This window comes from Prionailurus bengalensis, chromosome F2 (genome assembly GCF_016509475.1).
Source record: "Prionailurus bengalensis isolate Pbe53 chromosome F2, Fcat_Pben_1.1_paternal_pri, whole genome shotgun sequence".
Taxonomy (NCBI): domain Eukaryota; kingdom Metazoa; phylum Chordata; class Mammalia; order Carnivora; family Felidae; genus Prionailurus; species Prionailurus bengalensis.
Window position 1 is genome coordinate 74,833,052 of NC_057353.1, and position 26,804 is coordinate 74,859,855.

Consider the following 26,804-nt stretch of genomic DNA (forward strand, 5'->3'; position numbering starts at 1 on the left):
CACCCACTCGCTCTGTCTCTCAAAACAAAATAAAAATAAACTTGAAAAAAAAAAAAAGGTGAGCGATAAACCTGACTGTAAACCGATCCCGTCAGCTATGTACGTGGTAGGCATCCCCAGGGGGCTTGTGTCTTGCTCGTGTCTGTGCCCTACGCACGGGCAGCACGCACTCGCTCAGCGTGGATGACAGAATGCTGGTCCACGTTACTCACCTTCCCGAAGAGGTGGGACACCACCATGTCTGGGAGGGCTTGGGTCCATCCGGAGATCTGGGGAGGGCAAAGACAGGTGTCACTAGAAAGCAGGCATTTGCGGTAGTGAGGCTAGGTCAGCAAAGCCTCCCTGCCCGTGGGGGCAGACTGGAAGTCCTGGGCTCCCCGGCGCTCAGGGCTGAGGACGGCCCCCTTGTGGGAATTTGGTTCCAGTCCCAGTTGTGGACTGGACCTGGGGGCTCCGGAAGGCAGGGCCTGGGTCTCTGTCAATCGCTTATTCTCAGGGGCCCATGCAGGGCAGACACGTGCTGAACAGAGAGCCAACCTTCTCCTAGCTTGGGCCATAGCACACTAAGTCCTCACAGCGAGGGGCCCCTATCCATTTCTTCAAAACACACACTGAACTCTGCCAGTCTAGACCCCAGGGGACCTGCTCACCTTGAACTAGCCTTCCTGTATCATCCTCTACATTTTCCCCCCCCAAGCCAGTATCCTCTCTTTGGATATCCTGAGGTTACTAAAGACACTGCCAACTCTCCCCTCTCTACCTCTCCCCAACAAAACGCTAGGTACACAGCAGGAGCTCCATAAGTGACAGGCATACAGCAGGGGCTTCATAAATGCTGAGGCATACAGCAGGAGCTCCATAAACGTATGAGGACCAACTTCCGTGTCAGGCAGGCAGGGACCGGCAGGATAAAGAAGTTCTAGACCTGGGGGTTCTCTAGATCGGAGGTCTTGTTGGATCCCAGCTGTGTGGTCCTGGACAGGTTGCAGAGCCTCTGAACCTCAGGCCTCTCACCTACAAGCCGAGGTGGCCGGGGGCTTCAAAGTCACAAGGCCAAGGTGAGGACAGCATGAGGCCCGTACACATGTCACAGGATCTGACGCCAGCGCCTGACCCATAGTGGACTCTGGATACAGGTCTTTTTTTCTCTTGGGGTTGGAAAGGAAGGATACGGTACAGATACTAAAGCCACACAGACATTCCTCAGGCCGCACTTTAGCCAACGGTCAATGTCCCCGGCCCTCCATGTCTGGCTCAGAACAGTTACAACAGGAGCCAAACTGGCTGACTGGAACATCACTTCCTTTCCTGGAAAATAAAATAAAAAACAGGGAGTGTGCTCCACTCCCGCATATCACGCAGACGGGAGGGACGGGCTCCTGCGTTCCAGCAGAACGTTCCAGGAAGAGCGGCCAAGACAGGGGTGGGAGGTAGGGGGGAGGGGCACAACCCCTTCAAAGCTCTGTCCGCGACAGCCACCCAGAACTTGGCAAAAACACACTTCCAAAATGAGAAGCCAGGATCACCCCGGCCTGAGAGGTTTTGTCCTGTTTCAATTGGAACAATTTCCCCCCTCTCCTTGGCAAATGCTGGCGCCTTTACGAAGAAAACACAATAATCGTTTTTAAAAGATAAACAAGGAGCCCTAGGCCACCGGCCAGAGCAGAACTTCCCGAGACAGCGTGGGTCCCTTCTCCGCCAGGCAGGCCTGTGTCCGGCCCCTCTGTATTCCCAGACCTGCAGTGCTGGGGTCAAGGTGCCGTTCAAACACCTGCTGGATGAGACCGGGAGGCACGAGGTGAGGCCCAAGGACCACGGAGTACGAGGGATCCGCATTCAGCCCCAGTTCTCCCGCTGCCTAGCTTTGCGGGCCCCTGGGCACCACGAACCGTAACCACTCTGAGCCTCAGTTTCCTCTTCTATAACACGTTATTTATGACAATCCCACCTCCTGGAGTCGCCGTGTGGATTCAATGAGGTCACGCATGTGCAGCGACAGAGAGTACAAACAGCCCCTGGCAAGGACTCCGCGCACAGTAGCTGATTCTCGCGGTCATCAAACTCAGTGGCAGGGTTTGGTACCAAATGCACCCTCTTTTCCATTGACAGTGGGTCCCGAGATCAGAGGCCTTTGCCTTGTTCATCTTTTTGTTTCCCGTGTCTTGAGCGAAGTCCAGTATGTGTTAGGTCCTCAGCAAATACCTCTTAACCTAAGCTACGATGATCTAAGCTGGCTCGAGCGCTCACGTCCCCGTGGCGTGTCTGGTCTAGACCGCAGCATCCTACCAACATCTTTGGAAGGGCAAACAGCCCAGGTCACGTTTGTTGTTTCAAGCAAAGCAAAGGGGAGGGGCGGGGCGCACAGGCCAGGAGAGGTCTCGGAGGGCACACTGTTCCACCTGCCTGGCCCTGGCCCCCAGCCTCACCTTGGACGCGGCCCAGTCCATCCAGCCTTCGGCACAAGGGTTCACGTTGATGAGGACGAGGCCCTCCACCATCTCCGGGTTGTTCAACTGTTAATTCAAGACACAAGGTGAGCGGCAGCCCAGAAATCTCAGCCACCGCGAACTTCTAAAGGTCAAACCAAAGGTTGAGAAAATACCAGGAAAGGGCCCTGGTGGGGGCCACCAGAGCCGGCTGCTGCTCTCAAGAGACTTCAAATCCCACACGCCCCCTCCCCCACCTTGCAAAACCGAGGCCCCAGCTCAGCAGACACAGGACCCAGCCCCTGAAAGCCTGGGGGGAGGAAGCAGGAAGCACAAGAGTGCGTGTTTGGCAAACCTGCCTCGGGCAAGGCGCCTCTGCCCGCACTTCCTCTTCCCCAGCCATCAGGGGGTGTATCAGACCTCCAGCCTCCAAGTGAGGCAGGGCAGGTAGCCGCTCTTTAGTGACCGCTCCTGGGAGATACATCCATCTAACGTAGAATACAGACCTTCCTTGGTCTGCTCAGAGCCTAGACAGTCAGGCCACGATCTATCCACACCAGCGTCTCTAACCGCCGACAAAGCCCAGAAAAGAATGGGCGGTCGGAAAACACACGGTCGCATAAATGAGCGTGGCTGCGTTTCCAAACGAGTGCTTGGCAAGGGTACGTGACATTCAGCAGCACCTGGCTTGGGCCCAAGGTCCCGTGAATGTCATGTGTCTCTGATTCTAATACAGAATCAGCCAGGACCCGAAAGCCATGGGAGTATCATCACCGAGGTAGCACAGGAGACCACGCGGTGACGTGGGGACCTGCCCACCAGCCACTGCTAGGTGAGCGAAACCAGTGATGAAAGAGTGCGTTTGAGGAGCATTCAAGAAAAGCTTTAGGGGCGCCTGGGTGGCTCAGTCGGTTGGGCGTCCGACTTCGGCTCGGGTCCCGATCTCACAGTCCGTGAGTTCGAGCCCCGCGTTGGGCTCTGTGCTGACAGCTCGGAGCCTGGAGCCAGCTTCGGATTCTGTCTCCCTCTCTCCAAAATAAATAAAAACATTAAAAAGATTAAAAAAAAAAAAAGAAAAAGAAAAAGGAAAGCTTTAAGTACGTGCTGAGTCCACACACACCCACACACACACACACACACACACACACACACACACGACTCTGGACCACAAACCACACTGTGAACTGTGAATCTCCCTTCGGAAATGAAATCACGGGTCATTTCTTTCCTCGTTCTGGGCTTTGTGACGCTTTTCCAATTGTCTTCCTCCATCCTGGCTTAATTTTCTTTAAAATGCCATGTTTTTAAAGATGCCCAAGAACTCACCGCGAATCGCGTGAGGATGTAGGCGCCTGCTCCGGTTCCCATGCCGATAATGCTTTTCAGCCTGGAAGCAGAAGTAAAAATTCACGTCGCAGAAGGAATGAGCGAGGGGAGCCCTAACGACCCTCTTAACACCTGCCCCGCTCCTGGTCCCCGAGGAAGCCCGCCGCCCCCAGCATCTGTCCCGGGGGGCATCACGAGCGTGGCTGGAGAGCCGGACAGAGCGGGGACACGCTGCCGTGATGGGACCAGAGGACCCGAAACACATCAAGTGCTACGGCTTGACGAAGACCATGACCTCGGAGAGACTCGGCCCCCCTGCTCGCTTCTCCCCCGACTGCAGCCCGAGCGCTGAGAGACCGTCTGACATTTACGGGAGGGCCCGTTATGGCACTGCTTTCTTCCCGCTCTGGAGCTCTATTTTACATTCCAAAACTCGGAATGGAATCAAATCGGGCAAGAACTCGGAGGTATTATCTTCACACAGAAGGCCCAACTAAAAGGGAAAGAGCTCTGGAGAAACAGAGCCTGGAGGGAGAAACCGAGGGCTGGGGCAACCCTGTTCCAGAACATTCCGTCGGTAAGAGAAAGTGGCGAAAGAGGAAGGGGCACGGAAAGGATGGGCAGGGTGGCTGTCCGCAGGTGATGTGTTGGCTCAAGGGGAAAAGCCCAGCCAGCGAGAGACAGACTAGAGAGACTGTCTGAAAACAGTTTCACCCAGTGTGAGGTCTAATTCCTTTCCTGACCTTTAAATCTGCCATTTCAGTGGCCAGGCCAGGTCAAGGCCAAGGGAGAGACACAAGCGAGAAGGCAGGCTGGTGGGGGAGCAGATCTGTCACTCTTACCCAAACTGGTGGAGGACTCCAGGAAGCATTTCAGCCAGCTGGTCCATGGAGGGGTACATGTACCTTGGGAGAAGCCATACAGAGGCCATTAGCGAGAGCCAGACCCCAGGGGAAATGAATCACTCAAACAGGGACACGCCGGAAGGGCAGGGCCCAGGCCCCCTGCCCAGCCCCCCGCAGCCCTCCTTCCCAGCAGTGAGCGACGTGCACCTGCCTGCACAGCCCCTGCCCCGTGCAAGGCCACACCCCATCCCAATCCTCCCCGTTTCGTAAACTGACCCTTGATCGATTGCTTCCTTGCTCCGCACCAAGCATTTGAGGAGCATTAGAAGCCCATTTAATCCTTCACAATAACGGCTCTGTGAGGTTGCCATGATTTGCCCCAGCGCACAGATCGGAAACATCACTGAAGCTGGGGTAAGTGACGTGGCTTCCCGGCCCGGCGGGCACTTGGCACGGCATCCCATGTGGGCTCTGGGGTTTCAAGACTCCTGTGCTCACCTCCCAAAAGGAGGCCTCCCGGCAGCTCGCCCGTAGGACATTCCGGGCCACGGGGAAGTCCTTCCCCTCTCGCCCGTGTCCCCCAGAGATGCTCCGCAAGGAGCTTGGAGAGACTGCAGAGAACTGGGCCACGCTGACGAGCTGGGCCCGGGGGGCTTTGGGAAATGGATAAGCCAGGGAGATTTTAAGGCACTGGGATGCTTCAATTCAATTCACACATCTTCTGGGCCCACAGCTCCTGTTAACAGAGGGCTGGGTGGCAGGGGGGGGGGGGGAGGCTCCCCTCTGTCAAAACTGGATCACGACCGCCGGGATGGAGAAGGCAGGAGTGGTGAGGACAGACCCACGCTGGAGACCACGGAGTCTGCAGGCTGTCCCGAGTCCGCGCATTAAGGCGGCGGTTTCCCATCGCGGAACGCAGGGAACAAGTCTCCTGTTGTTCTCCAAGTCCTCAGCAGGGCCCACGAGGGGTTTCTTGTTCCCACTGTGCCCACCTCTCCAGTGGGGATACCAGTTGTCAGACACCGGGACTATAACGAGCCACTTCCCAGGCTGGTTCCTTCCTCTCGTCCAAGAACAACCCTGTCCCCCCGTGTCTCTGGAGGCACCGCTGGGCCCGCTCTCTTCCTGGCCTTCGCACCTGCTGTCCCCTCTGCTTCTTCACAAGCCACCGTGCGCTCACCTCCCTGGAATCTCCGGAAAGGAGGCCGGAGACCTCTGCCTCAGCAAGGGCCTGCAACCTCAGCCAGAGTTCTTGCACATTCTCATTCCCTTTCTCGTCTTCCCCGGAAGAACTCGAAGAATCATCCCTTTCACCAAGGCCTCGGCTGCCGTCAGAGCAGGTGCACACGGCACCCCGTGTTAGGAGACCCCCGACTCCAGGTGGCGGGAAGAAGCCAGGGCCCGTTCAGGCCGAGTTCCCACCAGCCACGCACTGAAATCACCTGCTAGTGGGGGGTGGGGGGGGGAGGGACAAATACACTGCAGCTTGGCCTCCAGGTCAGCTTCATGAAAATTCAAGGGGGTGAGGCCCCAATCTTAGAACCGTTTTTAAATCTCCCTGTGGAGAGCTAAGAGCCACCAGGTTACCTCAAGTCTTTCACACCGCGCCTCCGAATAAAAATGGATTTCCTGGGGCGCCTGGGTGGCGCAGTCGGTTAAGCGTCCGACTTCAGCCAGGTCACGATCTCGCGGTCCGGGAGTTCGAGCCCCGCGTCGGGCTCTGGGCTGATGGCTCGGAGCCTGGAGCCTGTTTCCGATTCTGTGTCTCCCTCTCTCTCTGCCCCTCCCCCGTTCATGCTCTGTCTCTCTCTGTCCCAAAAATAAATAAACGTTGAAAAAAAAAAAATTTAAAAAAAAAAAAAAAAAATGGATTTCCTGACAGATCTCTGGTTCCATCTGTTAGTTAACCGGTAACGGTATCCCACTGTATTAGAAAGCTTTTAATTTTGGGTCCTGGCCCCGTGTATGCCTACTCTGATAAAGGCTGATTAGGAAGGATAATTCTGAACACCAGTAAGGAAATCTATTTGCGAATGCCAGGAAGGTCCCTTCTGGGAGACTTGAAACCCAAGAACCCGCTCCCATCCTGGCTTAATGACAGCGCTGCACGGAGGTGCCTCTGAGAGGTCTGCCTCCCACCGGTGACACTAACTGTCCTGTGCACCCGTCAGCGTGTCCGCTGGCTGCACGCTGGGGAGAGCAGGCGGTGTAGACACCTCGGACAAGTGAACCTGACGTTCTAACGAGAACGCGATCCTTGGAGTCAGCAGACTCTGCGACTCCCCCGGTGAAACTAGCTGTGTGACCTTGACCAATGTTTAGCCCTTCCACCCTTCAGTTTCTTCACCCAGGAACCGGAGTTATCAACGCCAGCCACGTAGCCGTAAGGCTTGAGTGCAAGTGACATGTGCGTGTAAAAATTAAGCCCGGACCACAGGAAGGACTTCATCAATATAATCTCCTATCATCCCCTCTCTTTTTCTTCCAGCCTTTCTAGAACTCTCTCCTAACTATTTTTGCTCGTCAAGGTCCTCTCCCACTCAGTCCTGCCCAGGTCATTCATGCCCACCTATTAACAAACTAGCTACCTGGGTGGGTGAAAAGAGAGGGGTGGGTGGTGGCGGGGAAATGAGCGGTTAGTGTTTCAGAGGGACGGAGTTTCGGTCTGGGATGGGGACAAGGCCTGGAGAGGGACGGTGGGGACGACTGCCCATCAGTGCGAATGCCCGATGCGCTTAATGCAACTGAACTGCACACGCAAAAATGGTTACAATGATACGTTTTAAGTTTCATATATATATATTTTTTTCTTTTCTCTTCTTTTCCTTTCTTTTCTTTTTTTTTTTTTTTTTCTGCAATAAAACAAATGGAAAACCCAGTCTAACGCCCACCCCCCCATCCACCTGTGCGGCCTTCCTCTCCGCCTCCTGGGGTGCCAGGCTCCCGGTCTTACCCCACGGGGAAGGACGCAGCGCCGTCCTGCTGGCCAGGGGCATCCACGTGGCACACGGCGAAGTGCTGTGTGATCTCCTGCATGTCCTCGGAGTTGAAAAGGGGGTTGTAACACGTTTTGTCTGCAGAACAGGCAGGGGACAGAGACGAGGAAGAAGGAAGGAGAGAATACATTAGGGTGTTCAGCAGCACGTGAGGCGTTTTGCTGGTGTCACCCCCATTCATCGGGGGGGATGAACACACAGGAAAGAAGCTCGCCTCCTTCCCCCCTGCCCCCCCCCCCCCACCCCCTGCCCCGTCCCTCTGGTGATGAAAGGCAAGTGGGCACGGAGGTGGAAATGGTCAATAAACTTTGCTGTATGTGCTGGCGGCTGAAGCTTAAGCCTCCAGCTGGTGCTGGGAGGAGACTCCCATCCCGGGCCCTGCTTCTCCCCTATCAGTTGTGGCTGTGATGTCCCCAGTGTGGGACCGGGCTGCCGCACTGCTATTCTCTTTCTGTCTGGGTCTCCTAAAGCCTCACGCTGGAAATAATGGCCAGGGCACACAATTCTCAAACAAGGAGGAGCTTAGGAGATAAAGCTCGGACAGCCTCACTCCTTACGTGGCCTTGGAGGAGTCTCCCGACTGCTGAGGGCCTGAGGCAAAGATGGCCACCGGGTCACCACACCATCCCCATTTTCTTTCTGGGCCACACAGCAGGACTACATTTCCCAGCCTCCCTTGCAACGAGAGGCAGCCATGTGACCAGGTTCTGGCCAATAGCACACAGTGCTCACTGTTTCTTGTTAACACCTGCTGCCCGGTCTGTAGGTTTCTCCCTCTGCCGTCACCTGCCAGATGCAGAAGCCGCTAAGACCCCAGGGGATGGCGGTGCCACAGCTGGTAGGAGCCTGGGTCCCGGAATCCCCACGCGAAAGATGCCCCACAGAACGCCCAGAGTTATTACATGAGTTAGGAATAGATGTATATCGCGTATAGCCACAGAGGTCTTAGGGTCTTTTGTTTCCCCAGTTGGCTTACTGATGACCGTGAACATCTCTAACGGGGGCGTAACACCACCACACTGGCACAGCTTGCAACACTCAGGTTTACAGAGATGCCTGACCCTGAGGGCTGTAAACGCCTTCCGAATCACCGGCAGAAATATTCACTTCTATTCTGTGTGATTTTAACAGGCAGTAGATCTTGTGCCTTTAGCGTCCGTGAAAAATGGGGGACCCACATAGGCTGACACTTCCTGGGAATCTCAAGAATGCAGTGTACACATTCATGGGAGCACTATTTGGAATAGCCCAAAAGGAAAAACCAGCCAAGTGTTCATCAGCTGAAGAATGGGTAAACAGGGGCGCCTGGGTGGCACAGTCGGTTAAGCATCCGACTTCAGCCAGGTCACGATCTCGCGGTCCGTGAGTTCGAGCCCCACGTCAGGCTCAGGGCTGATGGCTCAGAGCCTGGAGCCTGTTTCTGATCCTGTGTCTCCCTCTCTCTCTGCCCCTCCCCCGTTCATGCTCTGTCTCTCTCTGTCCCAAAAATAAAATAAACGTTGAAAAAAAAAAATTAAAAAAAAAAAAAAAAAGAATGGGTAAACAAAGTATGGCGTATCTACTCAATGGAATATCATCCAGCCACAAAGAAGGAAGTGCTAACACATGCCACGACATGGATGAACTTGGAAAGAAGCCGGTCACAAAAGATCACATACTGCAAGATTCCATATACAGAAAATGTCCAGAGTACACATACCCTTAGAAGCAGAAAGCGGACTAGGGCCTACCAGGGGTTGGGGAGTAAGGGAGATTGGGGCACGATAGATCAAGGGTACAGATTTTTCAGAGTGACAAAAATGTTCTTAAATGGGGTACGTTGATGGTTGCACAACTCGGTGAAAATACTAAAAACCACAGTACACGTTGCTCAAAAGATGTCACTGTCACACGCGGACAGGGGAGAGCCCGGGTTCCCAGCACACCCAGGCGCACCGACAACTCTGTGTCCCATGGGGTGCATTCCAGACTCTTCCAGTCTGTGGCAAGATCCCTTCCCCCAACAGCTCCGGGAAGTGCCAGCAAAAGAGAAACAGCTAGACTCCCTGCCACCAGCCCTTCCTAGCTGTCCTATTCGTCCACCCCCAGCGGGAACTGGCTCATCAGAATCAGAGACTCCCGGAAACTTACGGTTCATGCCAATGTCGTGGTACGTGAGGATGACGGGCCGGTTTCCCTTGGGGGTCCCACACAGCGTGACGTGAATGGAGCCATGCACAGTCTCGATGTCCTGCTCCTGAGGAAAGACAGCAGACAGAGGGGCCTGTGATGTGGCATTTGGAGCATCAGTGTGGCTGTGACTACCGACTGTAGGCGCCCCGCGTATTTCCAACTGTGTTTTGAGGAAGTTCCGAGTACATTTCTCATTTGGTGAGGAGGGCACTGGCCTTTGGGCAGCAGATTTCTCTGACCAGAGAAACCACTCCAAGAACCAGGGAGGGAAGGAGAACTCAGTCAGGAGGAAGAAGAGAGTCCCGGCTCAGACTGTGCCATTAACTGCACAGAACTTGGGGAAGGCACCAGCCCCAGCCCCAGCGGCCCTCTCTGCCCAGGACCTTGGTTTCTCCATCTGGGAAACTGAGGTCATCAAAGCACGAGCTTCCTAGGTTACCTGCTCCCAAGTCTCACCCGTCCCACAGGGTCATTACAACGGTGACTAGCATTTGATGGCCTGAGGCTGCCCCAAATTCAATCCCTACTTCCAAGAACAGCCCCCAATTTCCTTTGGGAATCCACTCCAGTCTCACCGTCCATCCTAGTGGGTCTGTTGACAACGCTTGCCCATGTTTCACGGGCCAAGGCTAATTCATACATTCCCCCTCCCAGCTACAGGACCAGTTCACAGAAGGGCAGAAGAGCTGAGTCAGGACAACCAGAGCCAACTGCAGCTATTGGGGAAGTGGATTAGACTTGACCCAGCAGTGCTGGGAGGCGGGGGGATCTGCAGCAGCCATGTTGTTCCCATGAGGCAAGGGCCTGTCTGAACACACAGCCAGCCCAGAGACGGAAAAGACAGAAAGGAGGTCCGGCTGATGGCATCCATCATCTAGGATTTTCGGACCACAGGCCAACAACTTCCAAGCCCCCTTGAGGCATTTTGAGTTGACGACAAGAATCCTCAATGATGCCATAGCCATCTCTGTCCTGTCCTCCCTTCTTGGAGGGCCGGGGTCCCTCTTCCCTTGGTCAAGGCCGGTGCTCCAGCTTGTGTCCTCAAGCTGGCTCCCTCAGCCAGTCAGCCCCACGTTTCTCAGGACTATACTGTTATTATTTTTTTTTTTTTAAAGATCTAAAGACATGTTTACTCTTCCTCTATCCTAATTAAAAAAAAAAAAAAAAAATCGCCTTGCCTTGATTCCAAGCCCATAAATTCACCTGCCAGTTTTTAACTAAACTTCTCCAAAGGGTGGCGGTCATGGATTTTCTCAACCCACTGCTTCGATTCACCTTCAGCCCACCCCCGTCTTGGGCTCCCACCTTCCTCAAGGTCCCCCAGGGGCTCCAAGGACCTGTCCCTCTTCATGTCTGAGAGCCGTGACCTCCCCTTCCAAGCGCTCTCTGCCTGCGTCCTCACACCCTCCCCCCCCCCCCCAACTCCTGGCTCTCCTCCTACCTGGTGCGGGCACGGGGGAGAGGTCACCAGCATGCTGGGGACAGGACCCTGAGAGCTCCCACGTTCTAGGGGAGGCGCTGAGCCATTTCCCTCTACGCCCTGCATCCCTACAAGGGCCCTGCGAGGGTGGCACATCCCCGAGCTGGCAGATGCTCCCACCCTGGCTCAGGGAAGCCAAGTCGGCTGCCCAGAGTCACGGTCAGGGCCCACCCACCCGGTAGGCCAGTGTTCCCCACACGCTTCTTACTCCCTCACAGTCTGAGAGGCGCGAGGACTCAAACCACGTTCCCTCCTTAGGAGGCCACGTTAGGTTAGCACTTGACATTCATTTCCCAAAGAGGGAACACTCCAGTCGCCGTCTAATCTGCTCCCAGAAGCCAGCCTAGATGTGAATCATATCGGTCACTGACCAAGTGCAGGGGAGAGGTCTGTGTCCCGCCCTCACGGGCGAGAAGAAGAAACAGGCCAGACCCCCCCCAAGTTAGGACCCCTGTGGATCTGGGCAAGCAGCCCCTTCCCCCAGCTGCCTGCACAATGGAAACGGGCCTGGGACCTGCCAGCCCTGGGGGATGCCGGGAGGCCCACGGGACACGGCAGGAGGGACTGTGCCTGCAGCCCCTTGATCTCAGGCCTGTGAAGGGTCACCTCTGAGGCAGAGTGACGTAGCCACACGCACACAGTCCACCAGGCTGGGGACCAAATCCCACCCCTGCTCCTTCTCCACTTAAGCCAGTGCGACTTTACCCAAAGACATTTATTATGCACCTACTGTATGCGTGTGCCGAGAGGCGTCGGTAAGAGCTCACAAGCTAGTGTTGGGGTAGCGGTGGGGGGGGGGGGGCCCAGGCCCGCAGTAACACGTGGCGAGAGCTTGCTACGTGCAGACATGGTGCTCTGGGACCAGCAAGAAAGAGAGCGTAGAACCCACTGAGCGGGGAGGGGCAGGGTGGGAAGGGGAGCAGGGTAGCCCCCACCCCCAGCATCCTTTGAGGTCAACGGCTGGGCTGTCGATCTGGGAAACCTGGCTCAAAAATAAGGAAATACGCCCCGGTTCTCAGGCTCCACCTCCAGAACGGGGAGCACGGTACCCGTGCTGTTAGCAAGAAGCCGCTCCCTCCCCCATCCCAAGCACGGGGATGTGGGGGCTTCCAGCCCCCACCCTGAAGACCCCTGAAGCAAGCAAGCGGGGTGCCGGATAACCAACCGAGGGGGAGCGCCCAGGCTGCCGTCGCGTCTGCGAGACGGGAGAACCATGGAACGTCCCGGGGTGCGTGAGCGGTCACCAGGTGAGGCCCACAGGCCCACCCAGGGCACAGCGCGGAGGGGACCCCCCCTCCCTGTCAGCGCCCAGGCCCAGCCCCATCACAAGGATCCTCCCGAGCCTCCTGCCTCATCACCTGCCACAGAGGGAGTCTCCCGACCACGGAGCCCACCATCCTGGCCCCCTCCCTCTTCCCCTCAGCGCCCGACCCTTGGCTTGCGCCTATATAAACACTGGGAAAACAGTGGAAAAATCCACAGACGAGGGAGCAACAGCCTGGGCCCCAGCGGGGGCCACGGATCATCTGCGGGGCCCAGCCCTGGCGTTGAAGCCGACTGGGAACAATGGCCCATTGAGAGGGCCACATTCTCCATTGTCTCCCCAGCTGACCCACATGGCGCCCTCTAAAAATAGGCCAGGCCAGGCAGCGCCCGCCAGCCTGGGGTCATTGGGGTTCACAGCCGAGCCCTGCCCTCCCTCAACCCCTCTGGGCCCTGGGTCGCCATCTGTACGACGGGAGTGGGCCCCCTCACCCGAGCTTCTCAGGAGAGGAGGTCACCCTGTGGTCTGAGACACAGTGCCGGGAGGAAAGGACACCCTTCGTACGTGGTGGCAGACGTCGTTAATGTGGTGCCTGGACGCCATCTTGGTGGCAGATATGGGACGCCCCTTGCCCGCTGCATCAGGGATGTCCCTGGCAGCACCCAGGGGTGGGGATGGGTTGACTCATCTCTGTGGAGGCCTTAAAATTACTCGGCCATGGAACCAGAACTGAATCTGTCCAAGAAGGGAGGGGCTGCCCCTGCCCCGCTTACTGTTCTGTCCCGAGGCCTGGCACACGGTCGGAGCGCAGAGCAGGTGCATCAGGCCGCTGGTGAAACACCCGAGACCAAATGACCGCAGTAACACAACTTCTCTAGAAAGTCCTGACTCTTCTGGGTCCAGGCTCCACTCTGCCCCTTAACTGGCCGTGAGAGTCTCGGCAAGCAGCCTCTCGTAAGCTCCGGGATTGCAGTGACGTCTCCCAGGATTGGTGTAAAACCTCCCGGGACTGCATGAGCCCCACTGAGCCCTAGCGCTTTGCCCCCAAGAGGAACCACAGGAGTGTCGTGGCCGTGGCCCCGCCGCCTCACCCCTAGCCCGAACCTCGGTCCGGGCAGGAGAAGCTTCGGCCACGGCCAGCCTTATTTGGAAGCACGACCCATCCGGTCTCCGAAAGCGGAAGGGACGCGGTGCAGATGCGTAGGCGCGGCACCGTCCCCTGGGTCTGGGTGAGCCCACGTTGAGGGGCAACATCTGCCAAGTGCCCGCCAAGAGGCAGGCAGGGAGCCCAGCCTCCACGCCCCCAGCTATGCCGATCTATCCCATTTCACAGATGAAGAAATTGAGGAGACTTCCCCAAGGTCACACAGCTTGTAGTAGCAGAACCAGGATCAGAACCTGAGTCTTCCGGGCCCTCGTGCCGGTGCTGGGCCCATCAGGCCTCCCCTTCTGTGTCCGCCAGCCCACACAGGCAGGAGGAAGAGGAAAGGCCAAGTGCGATCTTTCCTGTGCCCATTCCTTAAGTCACAGATGCGTGCACGCACGCACACGCATATAATGTACACAGGCACGCACATGCATGCACAAAACACGTGCACATACATGTGCACAAGCCCCCACGTACGCACACCTGTGCACACACATCCACCCACATGTGCTTGCACACGCACACACACAGTTCTGAGCCAGCCCTGGTGGTCTCTCTCCATTGGCCAAAGCCAAGACTGAGCCTGAGACTAGACGGAGGAATTCAAACACTCACTAACACATGCCTTTGTCCTCTTTAGACCCAAAGGAACATTCTGTCTCCGTGGCGATGAATCACCATCTCGCGTCCTGTAGGGAGGGACCTACCTCACGATCCCCCACGTTCTCCCAAAGAGAAGGCACCGTGGTACTCCTCGGCCTCCCGCCGGATACGGGAAGGCACCCGTCTTGGGGCTCGTCAAGGGTCCTCTCTCTGGCTAAGACGGGGGCTGGAAATACACACTCGGTTCCTCCGTCAGCCAGGTCTCCAACCTCAGCCCTTGCACGCTTCAGAGCCAGATCCCAGAAGTCTCTGCTCACAGACAAGATCCAGCCAGAAGCATGCAACAGAGAAAAGCCAGGGCGCACGAGTTTTCCTCTCACCTCCTCTGGAAAAGGCGCAGAAGAGACGGCATAGGGTGGCCAGGAGTCGCCAAGTCGGCCCTCCCGCTGTACCCAGGCCCTGCCTTGAGCGCTGCGTAAGTGTTCTGTCCCTGAAGGCACGCAGCACCTCCACTGGGTGACACCTGCCTGCATTTTACAGAGGAGGAGATGGGCCGAGAGAGGGTAAGTTATCTGTCCAAGGTCACACAGCTGGAACAGCATGGTGGGATTCGAACCCGAGACGGTCCAAAGCCTGTGCTCTTTGACTTCTGTTTTACCCTGTGTGCCCGGTGCTACATGAAGAAAGGAAGCCTTTAATGCAGAAGGCGCACCGTGATTCTCTAAGCCAGCCCCGCTCCCCCTCCACGCTGACGTGACCGCAGATGGCTTTCTGTCTCCCCGGCATCTCCAGGGACCAGCCGTCCACAGCCATGCGCGGGGGACACACTGGCACGTGGAATCAAGGAGTAACACTGGTTCCTCCTGCCCCTCCCGCAACGTGTGTCTGCCCCCATAATGCAGCAGGCCTGCTGGGTATCTGACTTGGAAGGGCCTCAGCGCAAACCTCGCGGGGCTGGGCAGGCCCTTCTGTGCCGCCCCGTTCGTTTATTTGGAGCACCTACCCCCCGCGCAAAGAGCCATTTCATAGCCACTTCCCACCTGCCGGCCAGCTCCACCTTATCCCTACCGTCTACACTGCTTGCAAGATGGCAGCTGGTGAAAACAGCACCTACCACGAAGTGTTCCTCCAAGAGTGTCCGTCTTTTCGGCTGAGTCCTGGCTTTGGAACTTTACAAGCCACGGCTGAGTGTGTTGGCTGGCCTCTTAAACATCTGTTATTCCCTCCTTTGCGACAGAATTCCCAGCAATGCGTCTGATAAAATTCTCTCCTCCCCCATCTCCCTTGTAGCCAAGGGTGGTCCGGAGACTCATTTCTGACTCATGTCAGCAGAACTTGCTGGAGTTTTGAGGACAGTTGTTTTGTTTTGTGTTGTTTTTTTAAGAGTCAAACGTGGCCTTTTGATTTTTTTCCCTTCACCCTTCCACCTGTTTCCTCCCTGGAATATGAATGCGATGCTTGGAGGTGCAGCAGCCATCTTAGGAGCATGAGGACAAAAACCATATGCCCAGGAAGACAGAGCAGGAGGCTGAAGGAGTCTGGGACCAGGTGACATTCACAGGTCTTCCAGATGAGGGGCAACAAGCCACATCTCCTTGTTTAGGGCAGTATCTGTGGAGGGATGTTAATTCTAGTGATACATTCGGCACGTGCCCTTGGCCAAGTGACCAGACTCGTCTGGGAATCCCTTCGGCTGTCAACTGAGGGCAGTAATAAGTCTATCTGCTCAGGGAGCTGCTCCCCAGACGAAAACTGAGCTAGACACACTGGGAAGTGTTTTGCAAACTCTCTCCATGCTGCTTGTTATAGATGCGCATCGCAGAGATAATCAGCGTGAAGCCACAAGGGGTCCCAATGGCTTAAGTCAACGGGTTGAGTGATCCAGGGGAGCTGAGACCAGCTGCCGCCACCTCCCTCCCCAATCCCCTCCTTCTCAGCAGGCCCTGGGGAGAGGCTGAATGCTCTGGACTCTAAGGGATGACACCCTGAGACAGACGCTAAGTCAGCTGGGGCGCTGGGCTGCCCCTCCCCTCAGTCTAGCACATCTTGGTCAAGGCGTGGCCAAGGGCGGAGGGCACTCTTTGGCTAGTCAAACGCAGCATGAACTCAAGCCTTGTTGGGGCAGGAAAGGCTAATCGTGACAAGCGAGGCTCAAGAGAAAATGCCAAGGGCTCGCCCCATCACCGTCCTTTCTGTAAATTATACCCTCCCCCCACCCCCGTCTTCCTGGCTCATCTCCAGGGCCCACAGTGGGGAAGGGGTAGGCCTGGCTATGCCTTACCCTTGTTATCTTATCCTTCCCATTAAATAAGAACCAGATAAGGGATGAAGGGTGCCAGGGAGGGCCACCCATGTGGAAGAAACATATATTATCTATTTCCATCTAGGGACAGTCATCTGTTTACTGGGCAAACGCCACGACAGCTATTTCACGAATGGAAAAAGCCAGATTCTGTGCATCCCAGCCCACGCACACACGGCGGAGTCAAGATTCAGGACAAGCCCTTGGGCCGCCGGGTCCTAATTCCCAGCCGAGCCCAGGGCTGCCGAAGGCACGCCGGGTGCCCCTAGAAGACAAGACCTCAAAGACGTCCAGTGGAACTCGTGGCTGCCCCCCCCACACCCCTGTTTCTCAGGTTTCCTTAATGCTGTCATCACATCATAGCAAAGCTACAGAGTCAGGAAAACCGGCCGCTGCGGGAAGACAGGCATCAGCCTGGGAATACAGAGGGAAGCCGGAACCCACGGGGAAGACCAATTCTCCAAGGAAGAAAGAATTAGGAGGAAGGGTCTTTGTCGGATCAGAGAAAAGAGAGGGAGGAGCGCCCAGCATCCATCCATCCAGCAGAAGAGGGAGGCTTGCGTGCTGAGTCCCATGCTGTGTTTATTTCATGTTCACAACACCCTCTCAGGGGTGGTGATACTCCCCCAAATTACAGATCGGAAGAGGAAGCCCCTGGGAGGTCGGGCCACTGGCCAAGGACACACGACTAGCAAAGACAGCGCTGATCAGAACCCGCTTCTGTCCAGGGCACCAGGCCTGTGACACCAGGAGACGGGCATCTGCCCTCGGTGAGCCTGACAGCCTGGGCTGGACAGACCCGGGGAGAGCCAAGCCCCACCATGGGGGTGCTCGGTGGGAGAGGCACTCCTCTCCCACCCCTCACCCCCGGGAGGGCACCCCCAGGAAACCCGCAGAGGAGGGCAGAAGAAGAGGCAAGCCTCATTTCTCGGGGACCCAGGTGAACGCTTTGCCATCTGTCACTAAGGGTGCGCTCTAAGCTCCGGTGGCCTTGCTGGGAGGTGGGGCCGGGGGAGGGCAGAGATGGGAAACGGTGGGTTGAGGATTTCCAAGCCTGAGTTCTGCCCACCCCCCGCCCCCCCACCACCACCCCAGGATCAGACCGGGCTCCAGAGTGGGAGCCAGACCCCAGCAGACCCTGCCTACCCCCTCCTGTGCCCCAGCCCCCGATGCCCTGCACCCGGAGGCCCTGTGGGTGACATCAGCTCCCTGCCCAGGGACCCCTGGGGAGCACAAAGACACAGATTCCCATGGAAACCAAATCAAATCAAACTATCTGAATAACTAGAGATCCAGGTGGAAGGAATTAGAAACAGCAAAGCCAACAAGAGAGGCGATTTGGGGCCATAGAGAGTTTCCTGTCTCAGGGGAGGAGTGAGGGTCAGTGGGCGGCAGATTGCGCCCCCCTCCCCCTACTGGTTATATGGACCTTGACTCCTGGCCCCGGGGGGACTGGCTTTGGCTTCATCATCTATCTCAGCTCTCAGTGACCCGGGCCAGATGCCCTAAACCTTCTCTGAGCCTCGTCTCCTCCACTACAAAATAAGGTGGTGCTAACACCTCTCCTAAGGGCTGATGTAAGGATTAAGGAGACAACGCAGAAGAGGCCAGCACTGTTTCTGGGGTACAGTTAATGCCCGGAAGTCAGCTATTACGCCCCCCCCCATGATTATCACAGATCTCAGAGTCACATGGGCCAAAATTGAGGGTTATCTTGATAGCACCCTTTGGCGAGGACCCTTCTTAACATCTCCAGACTGATTTCTCATCTGCAGGAGAGGGTAACATTCCCACCTTGGGAAGGAAGCCCTGAGACAATCAGCGTGCCGATACACGTTGGCTCCCTCTCCCCCCTCCTCTCTCCTCAGTGGCCCTCCGTCAAGCCTCCCTGCCTGGAGCAGAAAGGGAAGGGCTGGATCATAAAGCATCTGCCAGCCCTGATACTCTTGGATTTCCAGGATTCCAGCCAAAGGAAGTAAGCTGGAACCCGAAACACTCCCACCCACCCCACTCACCAAATTTGCAAACACAGCTACCTAGATCCTGACGCCAGGAACTTCTCTGCAAAGTCACTTCATCTTACATCCTTCCTGCAGACATGGCACCTCAGCCGTGCCCACCGAGCCCCGTGCTCCGAGGGTCCCAGAGGGTCTCCAGGAAAGACAGGTAAAGTGGGCTCCCAAGAGCAGGTCGCAAAACCTCACATGCCCGGGTACCAATCACCCTGCCCCAGAACATCCCGCAGGCCAAAGCAAACTGCCCACCGTGAGATGATGCCCCCAGGAAGACAGAAGGCCACGAGGCCACCGCTCTGGCAGCTGGGCCTCTCCTGAGGCGGGCAGCCCAGCAGCTCGGGCAACAGACCCTCCAGCAGCTTCTTGCTGCTAAGCTCCGGGCGACGGTGTGTGTTTGGATTCGGGGGGGGTGGAAAAAAATTGTGCTTCGGGAAAAGAACAAAGAACAAAGAATCTGCTTGAGTTAGTCAAAATGCTGAAGCACCGAATATTTTTCAAGAAATAACATTGGCCGCTTTCGGACACACACAGAAAGGCTGCTCAGACTCCTTACACTTGACTTCCAAGGAACTGCCGGGCTGGGTGGGGCCCCACCGCAAGGAGCAGTGAGGAACCAACTAGAGGCACAGAGGACAGTGGGGCACCGCTAAGGCACATCCACTCCTGACTCCCGCATCGGCTTGCCTTCAATGGGCTAAACGTTAGCCCACCAAAGCATCCTTCAGATTATCTACGGGGCCAGGCTTTTCTTTTTTTCTTTTCCCGACAGAAATTGCAAAGCGATGCTGGAATCTAGCCCAGATTGGCCCTTCCACGTTTATGGCTGCAATAATTGAGGAAAAACGGTCAGGGTCAGACCGCCTTGGTTCAGTGGGGCCCCTTCACAGCTGCTGGTCGCCGGGAAGCCTCAGTTTCCCCATCTGCCAAGTAGGGATGATGGTACAGGTCCCTGAAGGATCAGCAAGAGAGCGTGAGGAAGCCCCGGGCCCTGGCCTGGCTCAACAGGGGACCACGAAGTCCTCAGCAGGCAGGAGACATCCTGCCAGAGCCCCGTGTGAATCCTGGTGAGTCCCTGTGCTGGCCCGCCCCGCAGCCACCCTTGACCAAGGCTCTGTCATCGCCCGCCTCTGCGCCTGTGGTCAGTAACCCGTCAGGACGCAGACGGCATCACGGCACAATGCATCTTCCGGAGGAAAATCCCACAGCAACCCCCGCCCCGTGGTTCTGGAGACTGCTGGAAGGTGGAAGGAAACCTTCATAAACACCATGAGTCAACTAGGTTTAGGAGCCCAATCCAAATTAATATAGTTTTATACAAAGTTAACGTTTTGGGAGACAACCTTGAAAGGGTGTCATTCAGCACTCAGATTCAGCGCAAATACTGTGATCCTCTCGTAAGATTGAGCCTATTAGCTTAGCGAAGAGCTCAGCTCACCCTCAGAAGGCTCAGAATCCAAGCAGGGGTGGGGGGTTGGGGGCCCTGCGTGTGATGTAGGGCCATCCCTCTGCATGGGATGATCGGTCCCTAATCTTCTCCTGGTCACGTGACTGGCTCCAGGTATCATCAGTCTCAGGTTCAACATCACCTCCTCCAACAGCCTTCCCTGACCCGCTCAACCCAAAACAGCCTTCCCAAGACCCCCTCAACCCAAGACTGCAGCACGAGCTATTGTCCTCAAAACCCCTACAGTAGCTGGCATTGGCATTGGCATTGGCGTGTTTACTTTCCCCCGCTTCTGGGGAGTCAGAAGCCGTGGTTTTAAACATGCACTCTGGAAACACACTGGTTGAGATCAAACCCCAGCCCTCTTCCTTTCTGCCCCTGAGACTGCAGGCAAGCTACTTAACCCCTCTGTGCATCGGGTTCTCCTTCTGCAAAATGGAGACAGGAATCGTTATGAGTGCCCCACGAGCAAAACACACAACGCACTCAGAATGACGCCTAGCATATATTCAGGGCTCAATAGTGCTGAGCGATTAGTTTGGAATTTAAGTTCCTGAAAACAAGGATCCCGCCTGTCACGCTCCCCACTGTGTCCCCAGCGCCTAAGACAATGCCAGGCACAAAACAGGCATTTGTTAAAGGAACAAAGGAATGGGCAATCAGAAAAAAGCTCCCACCTCACAGGACAGCTCTGGGATTAAATGAGCTGGCCAGCCCCGCCTGGTGGACCATGTGGGTAGACATTATCCTGTCTCTCCCAGCCCCTCGCTGACGCTTCCCTTCGTGGTCACCCCTTTGCTGATGTCAGGAGGGCGCGGCACCCTCGCCCGTCCCCTCCTGGGAAACCATTGCCTGGACGCCATCACCTTCAAGGCTAGAGGGTGGGCCTGGGCCGGCAGGTGGGGCCAGAGATCCCGTTCTCTGCTTTACCAACCACCTGTGCCTTGGGATCGGAGCACCTAACAGCGCTTTGCAAACTACCAAGAGGGACAGAAATATAAGGAATTATCTTCAGAGGAAACAGATAAACTATGCTTTCCAGGTTTCTCCGAATCAATGCCCAAGCTTTGAAATAGCTACGATAATCGCATGATCGAATAATTCCACTTCGGAGCGTGTACCCAAGAGAACTGAAAGCAAATCTGTTCCGGAGCAGGTATGTGTGCCCCACGTTCATACCAGCATTATGCACCATAGCCAAAAGGTGGAGGCAGCCAGTGCCCACTGACAGACGAACCGATAAACCGAATGGAATGTTATAGAGCCTTGAAACGGCAGGGAAATCTGACATGTGCTACAGCACGGATGAATCTTGACGCGGTTACGTGAAGTGAAATAAGCGAATCACAAAAAGACACACACTGTATGACATCACTTAATGCAATGGCGGTGGCCAGGGGCTGGGAGGAGGATTCGGTGGGGGAATTAGTGTTTAATGGGGGCAGGCTTCCAGTTTTGCAAGATGGAAAGAGTTCTGGAGACGGATGGTGGCAATGGGTGCCCAACGTTATAAATGTCCTTAATGCCACGAAACACTTAAAAACGGTCATGGTGTTGAATGTTACGTCTATTTCACCACACACACACACACACACACAAAATTGGAAAAAAAATAGACGTAGGGTGTGTTATTGACCCAACACTGACCAGGACACATCCCATCAGGGTCCCCCACAGCGTGGGACCCATGCCAGCCTTGAGATAATGAGTCCAGGGCTTACAGTTCCTGGGGTTCTGACCCTCCCCTCTGCCAAGACCAGCCAGCCTCCTCTCCTGAAAACTTGTTCTTGGACAAAACTCCAGACACACCCCCAGTGCCTGCGCCAACCCTGAGAGCGGATGGAGCCAGTAAACCACAGAGAAGGCTGGGTTCACTTTCCCAAGCAGAGCCAAGAACATCAAGCCTTTGCTCGGCTTCCCACGTGGTCCCAAGCCCACCCAACTGCTCCCCATTTCCCTCCCGCACAGGTCCCACACCTCAGCCTCTCCTCCCGGCCTTCACGGGGAGGGGGACGGGCTCTTGCTTCCTGGGCCAGAACTCAAACCAGCTTCTTTCCGGGGAGAAGGAGCTGACTGTGGAGAACCAGCTGACACAACTTCCTCCCCTCCCCTGCCCCCCGTGGCCGAACAACGCTCTTCAACCAATGGAAAGAAGAAGGAGACAGAAAAGGCAGAGCAGGGAAGGGGGACGGGAGACCACTCCCTCTACTTGCCTGAACATCAAACTCTTGCAGAAGGCCGGTGATGGTCTGTGGAGAGACAAGAGAGATGGTCAGTTTTGTCAGTTGCCAGGGAGGGGACAAAAACAATGTTGGAATACACGGGCCTGTCCGAGCCCTGAGTCTGTTTCCACCCTCCCTCCTCTGTGGGGCCTCTCCAATTTCTTACAAAGAGACACTTCTCTTTTCATCTCAAAGAACAGCAGTCCGGCAGAAAAGGAGACGCATTACCCAGATTCCTTGCCGACTACAGCCTTGGTGATAAAAGACCCGAAGGTCTAAGCCGGCCCCAAGCCTGAGAGATACAGGAATGCCATTTCCTATGAACTAGTCTTCCTGTCTCCCTCCACATGTTACACTTTTAAACTCAAACCTGACCCTGTCACTGTCCCTAAATTTCTTCCATGGCTGTCCGTGTCCCCTGGGGATCAGTGAAAACGTGACTCCGAGGAGAAAGTGGAGCGACACGTGGCCAACGTCTCCAAGAGATGTGGCCGGCAAGTTTTCCTGCTGGCCCAGAGACAGATCCTCTGAAAACTAAGCCCCAGCCAGACCCCATCACCGAGCACCAGGAAAGAAGACAGCCCAGCAGAGAGAAATGCAAAAGAGGGGAAGGAAATACGCATGGAGATCCCTCGGGACAGTGGGGTTTGAAGAACAGACGGTCGGGGCTTAAAATAGCTTCACACGCCCCCGGCCGGGTAAAGAGCACCAGGGAGGCTGGTAACTTCAGGCAGAAGCAAAGGTGGCCGACGTCCACCCTATGTACGTGTGTGTGTTGGTAGGAGGGAGCAGAAAAGCCATTCTGTGTAACCCCAGTCTTCAGAGGGTCAACAGAGCAGCCGTCCAGATTGAGGACAGCCATCAGGAAGAAGCTCCCAAAGCAATTCTAATTGAAAACACTTGGCTGAGGGGAGCCTGGGTGGCTCAGTCGGTTAAGCTGACTTCAACTCAGGTCATGATCTCACGGTTCATGGGTTCGAGGCCTGCATCGGGCTCTGTGCTGAGCATTGAGAGCCTGGAGCCTGCTTTGGATTCTGTGTCTCCCTCTCTCTCTGCCCCTTCTTCTCCCTCTCTCTCTCTCTCTCTCTCTCTCAAAAATAAACATTAAAAAAAATTAAAAACAAAAGACACTTTGCTGAGTCAGTCTAAGGAGTTGGAAGATTTACTCCCATCGAAACCTTGAAAGAAAAGGCAAATATTCGCTTAGAGATAGACAGGTAACCCACAGTTGATAACCTCTTAGGTGTTTGTTATGAAAATAAAATTTTCCAAGGACACCACTAGGCTGCCTGAAAAACAGAAATGCTGTGTTTAAAAATGCATTTACCCTTGGACCCACATAGTCCATGTCTGAGAATTTATCCTAGAGTTGCACCTGCACACATATAAATGACCTACATCCAAGGTCCAAGTGTTGCAAATACCCATCAGCGCTACCGGGGACAGCAAAGGGTTGGAAAGACCCACACGTCGAGACAAGGCACTGGTCAAATAAAGCTGGTGGGATGCTGTGAAACGGGAAGGGAAAAGGGTTCTGTGGACTGACGTTGGAAAGGTCTCCAAGGTAGTTCGTTAAGTGACTAAAGCAAAGTGAGCTACGTGCTGTCTCACATGACTCTTTAAAAGGGAGAAGTAAGAACATATCGATATGTATTTGTATTCCCTACCGTCGGTGGGGTGGTTTTTTTAAGACTCTGTCATAGACTCAAGTGGAAAAGGAAATGAATTTGGAGCAGGGACGGTGCACAGTATGGATCAGCAAATTACGGCCCTCTCCCTATTTGTGTAAATAAAGTTTTATTCGAACACAACAAGCCCATTTGTTCACATATTGTCTATGGCTGCTTTCATAGTGTTACTGTAAAGCTGAGTGGCTGCAGGGCGCCTGGGTGGCTCCGTCGGTTAAGCATCCGACTTCGGCCCAGGTTGTGATCTCGCGGTCCGTGAGTTCGAGCCCCGCGTCGGGCCCTGTGCCGACAGCTCGGAGCCTGGAGCCTGCTTCCGAGTCTGTGTCTCCCTCTCTCTCTGCCCCTCCCCCGTTCATGCTCTGTCTCTCTCTGTCCCCAAAATAAATAAACATTGAAAAAAAAAAATTTTTTTAAATAGAAAAAAAATAAAAAGATGTACCATCACAGGCAGCTACACAGCTCCGTAAGGACGAGGATGTGAATGTAGTTTAAAGTGCAGCGTCAACTGGGCAAACGTAAAGGCTTTTCCAGTCCACGCTGGACGGCAAGGGCCTCCGTCTCCAACAGGGAGGCCTCCTCGACGCGAAACGTTTGACCGAAAGGACAAGGTGGATCTGGGCTTTTGCGTTCTTGGACACGTGTAAGTGCATACGCAGGCGGGCCCCTGCGCACACGCGTGTGTGTTTGTATTCTGAGTATACGTATGGGTGTGCGTGTCAGGGGAGGTCTCCACTCACCTCCCCTTTCTCCACCAAAGGCTTCACCTCGGCGAGGTCCACATCCTGCAGCTCCCGAGACATGTTCCTGCTGTCACCTGCCTGCAAAGGAACAAAGGGCGTGGGGTCAGCACTTCCTGCTGAGATGGTTCCCGGAAGGAAGCAAATCCGAGGCCGGGGAATGAACCCCATCCTGCAAGCCCTTACCTCCTGCAGGCCCATCACAGTCCCAAGGCCCCAGACCCAATGGCCCATGCCACTCTCGCCTCCGGGGCCACAGAGGCGGATTTCCTGGAGCAGGAAACCAAGGCCCATGGACGCAACTACCTTTCTGACAAAATGGACGGACTGCCGTTCAAAGCCAGGTCTTCACATGCAGTCCCCCGGCCCAACCCCCACACCCAGGGCATTCCTCACGGCCTTTTTTTCTTCTTCTTATTAAATGGTAATTGACATTCATTTCAGGTATACAACAGAGTAACTGGATACATTAGGAAAGGATCACGACAGGCCTGGTCACCCTACACAGTTATTACAACATCATCGACCGTGTGGCCTATGCCGCTTCAGAAGGTGTGAGCAGTCGGCTCTTTGACGTCGGTCTAAGCGATACCGGGGGGGGGGTCCCGCTTCAGGCCAGGGCAACAAAAGCAAAAATAAACAACCAGGACTACACCTTGCCGCATTTCAGGGGGCACCCCTCACCGATCCCGAAGTCAGGCAGCCCCAGGTTGACGGCCGAAAAGACAGAAAGTCCCAGGAGGCTCCCCGTTTGCAGGCTTGGCCTGAGCTTCATCCCCCTTCATCCTCGGAATAGCCCCAAAGGGGGGGTGGCCAGGCAGACATCACCACGCCCACCTGTGTGCGGGGCTCTCCGCTTCGTGCTGGCGAGGACAGGGCCAGGCCGGGGAATACCTCCAGCTCAAGGGGTCTGATGGGACTGAACATTCAGGGGCATTCTGGGGCGGGGGGAGCACTTTCAAGGTAGCAGGGGGTGGGCAAGAGGGGGTGGGGGTGTAGGGTGGGGAGGCAGAAGGTGAGGGGATGGAAGGTGAGAGTGGGGATTGGAGAACAGATGTGGGGTGGGGGGAAGGGGGAGGGAGAGGGGATGAGAGTAAGGAAGAGGAGCAGGGGTGGGGGGGAAAAGGAGAGCAGAGTGGGACAGGGGTGGGAGAGCAGGGGTGGGGGGAGGGGGAGGGGTGAGAGCAGGGATGGGGAGCAGGGGTGGGAGGGAAAGGATGGAGGAAAGGGTGGGGGCAGGGGTGGGGGGGGCAGGAAGGGTGGGCCAGAAAAGGTCCCTGCCTGGCTCTAACATGGGCAGGTGACCTCCGCAGAGCTAGGCAGGGGCAGGGGCAGAGTCCTGCATGGTGGAAAGCCACCACAATGGACTCCCTGGGGAGCCAACTTTGGGTGGTGACACGTACCGAGCCTACTTCTGGGAACTTAACCTGGAAGCGGGCGGTATAAGCATTTATTCTTGGAGCTCCGTAATCAGACTAGAAAACGAAGTGCCCCCAACACCAGGGCGAGGCACAAAGAAGCCAGAATGTGTTCAGGTGCTGCGGGCAGAGGCGGGGGGAGGTGGGAGAAGGTGTAAGTGACGGAGGGCAGTCGGAGGGCCCCCAGGTCACAGCCCAGACCTCCAGAATCGGGAAAGCTGGTGAAAACCAGCCTGACCGAAGCCCTCACGTTGCTACTTTCCAGGGTGGGGCCCTGGCCCCCCAGGCGCCCCACACCCCAGAGGTGTAAGGGCCAGAGAGAGAGAGCGCACGCCTATTAAATCCTCTGAAGCGCCGGCTCCTAGAACCCACGGAGAGTCTCATTGTGAAGCACCTCTCAGAGGTCAGCTGTCAACAGCACCGGGGCCACCCTGCACCCACCCCCCGTGCCAACACATGGCATTCCGTGGGCGGATCCCCTGGGATGCTCTGGTCTGGGGCCCCGGCACGATTTTCCCCAGTAGATAACCAGCCCCACAAGAATGCCTTTATGCAGCCTTTGGAGTCTATGCTCCAGAACATTCTGAAAACAAAGTCGGTTTTATATTTGTGAGCATTCCTGGACAGCTGCCAGCTCGGAGGCAGGAGGCATGAAAAGCAGAGGTCTGTCGGCCTTGCTAATTCAGCGCGTTCCTGGTCCCAAGACCCTGGCCCGTGGG

The 26,804-nt window shown here is 55.8% G+C and overlaps 1 protein-coding gene across 4 annotated transcripts in view; it reads right to left on the reverse strand.

Moving 5' to 3' along the window:
- Window positions 1–26,804, reverse strand: part of NDRG1 (N-myc downstream regulated 1) — a 55,106-nt gene that overhangs the window by 17,374 nt on the left and 10,928 nt on the right. For 2 of the 4 annotated variants that reach the window (XM_043601828.1, XM_043601826.1), the window contains exons 2-9: window positions 24,668–24,748; window positions 22,234–22,269; window positions 9,724–9,829; window positions 7,551–7,671; window positions 4,595–4,657; window positions 3,753–3,813; window positions 2,427–2,513; window positions 213–269 (exon numbers count right to left, since the gene is read on the reverse strand). In XM_043601828.1, the coding sequence (XP_043457763.1) occupies window positions 213–269; window positions 2,427–2,513; window positions 3,753–3,813; window positions 4,595–4,657; window positions 7,551–7,671; window positions 9,724–9,829; window positions 22,234–22,269; window positions 24,668–24,730 (594 nt within the window). In that variant the 5' untranslated portion in view covers window positions 24,731–24,748. Of the gene's footprint in view, window positions 1–212; window positions 270–2,426; window positions 2,514–3,752; window positions 3,814–4,594; window positions 4,658–7,550; window positions 7,672–9,723; window positions 9,830–21,997; window positions 22,023–22,233; window positions 22,270–24,667; window positions 24,749–26,804 lie in introns of those variants that run through there. The other 2 variants (XM_043601827.1, XM_043601829.1) reach the window with 2 other exon arrangements.